This window comes from Haliaeetus leucocephalus, unplaced genomic scaffold (assembly GCF_000737465.1).
Source record: "Haliaeetus leucocephalus isolate CR32 unplaced genomic scaffold, Haliaeetus_leucocephalus-4.0 Scaffold1007, whole genome shotgun sequence".
Classification (NCBI taxonomy): domain Eukaryota; kingdom Metazoa; phylum Chordata; class Aves; order Accipitriformes; family Accipitridae; genus Haliaeetus; species Haliaeetus leucocephalus.
The window spans coordinates 3,437,127-3,444,563 of NW_010973443.1; the positions used below are offsets into that span (position 1 = coordinate 3,437,127).

At 41.1% G+C, this 7,437-nt stretch overlaps 1 protein-coding gene across 1 annotated transcript; it reads right to left on the bottom strand.

Annotated features, from left to right (window-relative positions):
- Window positions 1–661: 661 nt before the first annotated feature.
- Window positions 662–7,303, bottom strand: LOC104842496 (myosin regulatory light chain 2, smooth muscle minor isoform-like). The gene is made up of 4 exons (XM_010584852.1): window positions 7,037–7,303; window positions 5,518–5,716; window positions 5,193–5,354; window positions 662–1,452 (listed from the first exon to the last, which is right to left on the bottom strand). Exons 1-4 carry the CDS (start codon window positions 7,124–7,126, stop codon window positions 1,280–1,282), a joined length of 624 nt encoding a protein of 207 aa, XP_010583154.1. The 5' UTR covers window positions 7,127–7,303; the 3' UTR covers window positions 662–1,279.
- Between the last annotated feature and the right edge of the window lie 134 nt (window positions 7,304–7,437).

The following is a 7,437-nucleotide window of genomic DNA, read 5'->3' on the forward strand; positions in this document are numbered from 1 at the left end:
GAAACAGCAAAATGCTCTCAGCCAGATGACATTTCTTAATTTTGTAACCTAAATTCTTAAGGGATAACAATATAATTCCTAGAAATGACAAAAGTAGCTCTGATCACCCTTTCTCTCAAGGCCAAAAAAACAGAACCACAAGTATTCAGATTATGGCAAAGTTGCTTCAGAGTACTGTAGCAAATCTGCTATGCATTCCATATCGCAAGAACTAGAGGATATAATTACAAGAAATGGAACAAAAGGAATGCTGCCTTCTCACACAACCAAAGCACCACTCTCACCAGAAGCTCTTAAAAATGTATTGTATATTGTTTCATTTGGAAAGCAAGAATAACATTTTCAGATAGAAAACAAAAAGGACAGAGACAGCACACCCTCCTTCTTCATCCAGCCCCATTCTCACTGCACTTTGAAAAAAGATGGGAAGAGAAAAGGAAGAAAAAAACAAATGGTTGCAATGAAATGTAATGAATTCTACATTGTCAGTCCTGCAGATCTGGTAAGAGGCATCACTCAAGCATTCTACTCACACACGCTATCTTTTTTTAAGAAAACACTAGGATTTACCATGTAAGTTTTTAAAAAGCAGTATTAATACTGTACAGTGTCCAGAAATAAAGGTGCTAAGGTGGTAAAATACTCCCTCAATGACATCCACAAGATTTAAAATGTTTAATGTGCAAGACTTAGACAGAAACCATTAATTTACAATGTACTAAAATTCAAAGGATGGGAATTTCTTCATTGTATATGCTCACAGTAGTAAGTGAAGTACTCAGTCCCTGAAGTACAAACAGCAGTATGCTTAAATGACTTACGCTTCATTTTTAAGGCAAAAATAGGTCATAACATGACTGCATACAGTTGCAAAAATATTTTCAGATATGATTAGATAAACGCTCCACTCCTTGCATGAAAATTTTAATGATGTACTTAATATAGCAGTGTTTTATTTGAAAAGTTACCATTAAAAATGTAAAATTAATCTAGCTAGGATGAGTAGCACTGACACTTTTACCTGGGCCTCCACACTCACTGATCTTTTTCCCTAAACCTCTATCACTGTAAGCTGTCCTCTCTCCCTACCATTTCCATCCAGTCTTATTACAAAGGTGCAGGTGTGCTTGAGCAGCCCCAGAGTCCACAGAGGAAAAAGCTGGAATGCTAAAAATGTATGCAAAAGGTCCCAACAAGAAAAAAGAGAAAAAACCAGATCCCAAGAAATAAAATTAATGGGGGAAAAAAACCCACTATCTGCTGGTATCCAAGGATTTGCTCAGTCATCCTTGTCTTTTGCTCCATGTTTCAGGATGCGTGTGAATTCAATGTAGTTGAAATTCCCCTTTTTGTCGATCGGTGCCTCTCTGTACAGCTCATCTACCTCTTCATCTGTGAACCTGTCTCCCATTGTTGTCAGCAGCTCTCGCAGGTAGTCTTCCTGGATGAACCCTAGAATGAGGTGTATAGAGAGAAACACAACAGGGAAGCTGTTCCTGAGCTGAGTCTTCAAAGGCAGTAAGACAGACACACCAACAGACATGCAATTAACTAATACAGCATGTAATATATGCATTTGCACCAAGAGCCCAAAATACTTTCTTAATTAAATTCTAAAGAAATTCCTTGAATACAAAGGGAAAGAGGGGGGAAGTTTGATGCCTTTCATACAGATTTTTGAAAAGAGGGCCTGATCTGCTGGGATCTAGTAACACCTATTTCCATCTACTGATCTTCAACAGCTAAAAGTGGAAAAACAAGTTCCTGTCACTGCTAGTCTTCATTACACAAGCTGTTCTCTTAATTGAATTATATATTTTTTGACTTAATTGGATATATCTACGCATCCTCTATAAGCTAGTTTCCTCTGGGGACTAAATAACCACTGGTTGGCTCTTCACTGCTGCACAATACTGTTGCTGGAGGTGGTTTACATGGATACAGAGAACTGCTGGCAAGCATCCAGGGAAAGAGTTTATAACAGAAAAGACTTTCAGACAGGATTGAGCAAGTTAACTCAGGAGGGAGGAATAATGTTTACTGTGGAGAGGTAGAGGGGGAGATAATAGTAAAAAAGAGGTAGGATATATTAAGTTATTTATTTTATGCTAAAATATTAGCAGAAGATTTTGGAGGAAATTAACAAAGATATAAAAATGAGCCGTTGCCAAGTATGTTCTGTTAATTCAATTTCAATAGATGGGCAGAACCACCAGTTGCCAAATAATTCCAGGAAAGTTTAGAGATGAAAAAAGGAATCCACACAACAAATGGTAAATAGAAGAATGCAGAAACCACTTAATGTTGAAATAAGACCTACCATGCCTTTAAATGCACAATAGTTGCTTCACTTGAGAAAGAAATTGGTTATTGAACTTTAGTTGGAGAAATATCAATAAACCAGAGGAGGTAGAAGTATGTTCCAAAAAAAATATATATATATATATAAACTGTGTAGAACAGCTGGAAAGCATAAGACGACACCCACATCAACTGACATAGATTCAGTTAGAATGTGATTAAAAAAAAAAAGTTCTGCTTTGGAAAAAGAGTTGAATAACTTAAGCAAACAGAGTTCATTAAAGAGACAAAGCCAAATGGAATCAGGGGACCAAAAGGCAGTCAGTGAGCATGACAAATTATCATGGGGTTGGTATATGGTGTGGGGAAGGGAAAAAACCACGTGTTTCAACATATGCTAATCAAAACAGCATCATATCACAGTGTAGACAAGCCCTTGACCACTGACTCCAGATGAAGAAGGCTAACAGCAATGTTCTACTTTAAAAACAGGGAGAACATTCAGATAGCCAGGCCCATCTTAATCCGGTCAAATTTTGGAGTTGCCTCTTTGCAGATGTGCGTAAAGAAGGGGAAAAAAACAGCTAAACAGATTAGGCTTTCTATTTCTGCAGTTCTACAGAGACCAAGTAGTGATGAGAGATGACATAAGGATTAGTATTCAAAGAATGCAAGGCCTTTGGTGCTGCAAGTTTAGCCTCAAGGACTTAATTGCTTCTGTTTGAACAGCTAGGTGTTTAAACACTGACCTAAATTGCCAGACTAGGAATACACTAAAAGTTTTAGCAGCACTGAATTGTAAAGCAAACAGTACTCCCACACTCCCTCACACAGAGCTTCAGTGTAGATGGAGAGTAACAAATTAATGAAACAAAATTTAAGATTCACCCCATGGCAGACAGCACAAAACAGATGACAATGCAAGATCAAAGAGCAGAAGATATACCAAAAGTAGATAGATGAAACTTTTATACTAATTTCATAGTACTACATATGATAGTAACACTCAAGCAACATACCCAACTAGATCGGCAATACAGAAAATATAAGTTAAAAAAACCCCCACAATTACTTTATCCTCACCAGGAGGATCTGCTTTGTATTATTCTCTTTCAAAAGAGGTACACTGATGTAAAGCTAGAAAATCAGGCCCATAACACACATGCATGTGGAGATCATGAAGTGAAAAAAAAGAAAAAAATAAAAAGGTTTGACAGCTGGAGATGATTTTGTTCATTTTTAAAAGGAACAAACTGATCAGAAGCCAAATCCAAAAATAAAATGAATAAAAGGCACACATAACATGGGTTCTACAAATACATCACACATTATTTTGAAGACTGCATTTTCACTATTATGAATCAAAAATCAATAAAACAGCATAACTATCTAATATGTTTCCTGGTTAAAATTTGAGGATGGCATAAGGCACAAAAGAGACTGTGGAACCATTATCCTCAAATCATCCTAGGACTTAGACTAAAACATTTACTACACAGAGATGAAAGATAATAAAATCAATCTTATCAGTACACGGAGGCCTGAACTAGTAACTTATTGTTTACATAGACGTAGAAGGTTACTGTTCAAAAGAACTGGTAGCACAATCATTTTCTTTATATCGTAATTCCCAGGCTCTTGTTTTGGTGCACCACAAAAAAAAACCCTGTAGCACAGTGAGTCAGACTAGCTGTGGAGAGAAAATAATTAACCTACTAACAAAACTTCCTTCTGTAGGAGATGGTAAAGAGATTTCCCTTGAGAGGGAGGAAGTCCATTAACATTTGAAAAGGCCTTACCAACAGAAAGCCTGTTTACCTACACCTCAGCAAGAAGGTAATGCTCTTTGAAAAGGCAAAAGGTGCTAAAAATACACAGACTGAAAATAGCTGTTTGAAATGGAATAAATCCTTTGAAAGGTTCAGAGCACATATCCACAGGTTAGATTGAAATATTGTGGTGGCCAGTTGTGAGACAGTGACATCTCTAGTACAGAGGCTACATAATTTCAGCATGCACTAGAAATACGTGTTCACAAGATGTCAAAGAGCTGATATTCTGTAATTCTGCAGATCTGCCCTAAGGATTCATCCCTGGTTGCTACACACTTCTCCGGAATCTTAGCCTACATGAATAAATAAATAAAAGCATAAACTCTAACCTCAAGATTATAGGCGCAACCTTGAAAGCCTGATACAGTAAAACTCAGCTCTGCATTTTCCTCTTTTCCCCCATCTTGCTATGCAAGTCAGTCCAATCTGTAATTTGTCTTCTAGACCCCACCCAGTTTTTATCATCAAGGCTACAGCCCTTCCTGCAACCTGAAAACAAACTGAGCTGCGGGTGAGGGCATGACACCTGGCATTTGTCATCAGAGCCATAACATACACTAAGCAAGATAAGGGTTCAAAAGACTTTATGTAGTCTGGACAACTTGTCTTGAAATATTAAAAACAGCAAAGAATTCAGATGCATCTCAGACGTACTGCAGGGAGAGGACAAACTCAGTTGTATTACAGATTTCACATCTGTTACCTTTTCAATGCCTTAGAAAATCACATATCACCAATTTGAAGCCCTCGTCTTCTTAGAGCAAATGCATCTTATTTTGCAGTTTGAGGAACATACATGCTGCCCAGTTAAAACACTCTTCTTCAAAGCCCCACAGGACAACATTACTACTAGTTCTCAGTACTCACACAGAACACCCAGTTTTTACTCTCAGTCAGTAATAAGTCAAATTCTCATTACTTGGTAGAATATGCCAGTTACGATTACTGTCATACTTCATTTATAAAGGTTCAAAAATCAGCATACTATTTAGAAACCCAAATAAACAACATAAAAGCAACCCCCCTGCCCCCACAAGCAGTTGAGTTTCACCCATTTACCTGTTGCTTCTTCGTCAAAGCAAGCAAAAGCATTCCTGATTACATCTTCTGGGTCTGTGCCATTTAACTTCTCACCAAACATTGTGAGGAACATAGTGAAGTTTATGGGGCCTGGAGCCTCATTCATCATGGCATCCAGGTATTCATCCGTTGGATTCTTTCCTACAAATAAAGGGATTCATACTTGTTTTAGCTTTCAAACTAAAAGAAAAAGCAATCTGCATAGCGCAATACAAACTGAGACATCTCTCATAAGCTATCCCAAACTCAATTATTTTAACAGCACAAATTTGCTTGGCAACTGTAAACAGAAAAGTGTCATTACCAAGGGAGGCAAGCATATCGTGCAAGTCCTCTTTGTCAATGAAGCCATCCCTGTTCTGGTCGATCATATTGAAGGCCTCCTTGAATTCTTGAATCTGCGACTGATCAAACATTGCAAATACATTGGAAGTGGCACGCTGAGGGCGCTTCTTGGTGGTCTTCGTCTTTGCCTTTTTGCTGGACATGTTGATTTTTGGACACTAGGGAGAGAAGTAAATATGGTAAATACAGTAAGATCAGAGCTAGGACTTAAAAAAAACTGTACTAAGGTTTAAGGTTAAAGTTCACCGATAGAAAACACCTCTAACACACTTCCATTTCCTCTCATCAGAACATATTTCCCTAACCAACAAGGGAAGAAGAGAAGCAGAAAATACAAACAAATGAAAGACAGACTCCTAAAAAAAAAAAAAAAATATCACTGAAAGAAGACGTAAGTTAAACTGGAATTTCACTCTTCAAAGGGACAGCTATTGTCTGGATTCCTTCTTGATACATGCACCTGCAAGTAGGGAATTCAGACTGGTCTCAAGTCTAAAAGAGCAAAGCTAGGTTTTGAGAGCTGTCATTAAACCTGTGAAAGAGCTCTGTATGGATACAGACACACAATAACTGTGTGCGATATTAGGTAGTGCAGGAAGGAAAAACACAACTCAGTTCACCTGAGCAATCTCTAAAGCAGCTATACTTGACACCTGACAGTGATAAGTAGTTGCTATTTTGTATAATGACGGGTCTCTCACCTTGCCTTGCCTTACATTATTTAAACCACCCTAAAACTAGGGGAAAATTGTGCAAGCTATATTTCTGCTCATACCAATAAGTTCTGCCTGACCTCCATTTAATATTATGCATTTAATTTTACCCGAAATATACTACAGGTCTGCCATACCTGAAAGCCAAACTCTGCTGCCTACTCCTTTAATCAAAAAGGGAAAGCAACCAACTCACACTGCTTTTGCTCGTCTCCCTACAGAAACTGCTCAGAAGAAGGTATCTTCACCTGTAACACTCCGGCTAAGCGAGTTTGGGTCTGAACAACGCAGAGCAATGACCACGCCTTGGTCCATTTCATTGCTACCACTGTCACTTAATTTACCTGTTGCTAAGCCTACACGCAGCCGCTTTTGACTTTAACCCCTTGCTCGAAGCTCGGCGCTGGCCCTTCGACCTCGCCGATGGTTGAGGCTGAGGCTCCGGCAGTTGATTGCTTTCCCTTTTTGATTAAAGGGGTAGGCAGCAGAGTTTGGCCTTCAGGTATGGCAGACCTGTAGTATATTTCGGGTAAAATTAAATGCATAATATTAAATGGAGGTCAGGCAGAACTTATTGGTATGAGCTGAGCCACGGACGTGACTGCCGGAGCCTCAGCCTCAACCGTCGGCGGGGGCCGGCCCGGCGCCATCGCTTCTCCTCAGCAGCATCTGCCCCAACGGCTGCCACCAACGGTCACACTCTCCACAGCCCGTTCCCGCCCCCAAACCTCCCCCCTGGCAGCACCCGGACCCTCCCAGCCTCACCCCAACGGTCGCTGCGAGGACCCGGTACCCGGCAGAGGCGGAAAGGAGGTAAGCGGCGGCGGCACTCCCGCTCCTTCCCGGAGAAACCATCGCCCTCCCCACCGGCGGGTGAGGGACGAGCGGCGGGCCGACAGCGGGTGGCGGCGGGAAAAGCGGCGGAGGGCAGCGAAACGGCAGAGAGGCTTTCCTTTCCCCGAACGACCGCAGCCCCTTCCCTCCTCGGGGCGGCTGGTTCAGGACGTTCACGCCAACCTATACTCCCCCCTCCTCCGGCAGCGTTGGCGCAGCCCGGGGGAAGCCGCCGCCGGCGGGTGCTGGGCCCCGGGCGCCGCCTGCAGGTGCCGGGCAGCGGGAAGGGGGGGAGGGAGTCCCGCTCGCGGGTACACCCCCCGGGGGGGGGG

Bases quoted from the DNA above. Each gene is read 5' to 3' on its own strand.
- LOC104842496 (XM_010584852.1), bottom strand. From the start codon at position 7,126: ATGGTTTCTCCGGGAAGGAGCGGGAGTGCCGCCGCCGCTTACCTCCTT. The intron at 5,717-7,036 runs GTGAGGCTGGGA...TTCTCTCCCTAG, and splicing joins TCCTCGCAGCGACCGTTGGG to TGTCCAAAAATCAACATGTC. The intron at 5,355-5,517 runs GTAATGACACTT...CTTTATTTGTAG, and splicing joins CGATATGCTTGCCTCCCTTG to GAAAGAATCCAACGGATGAA.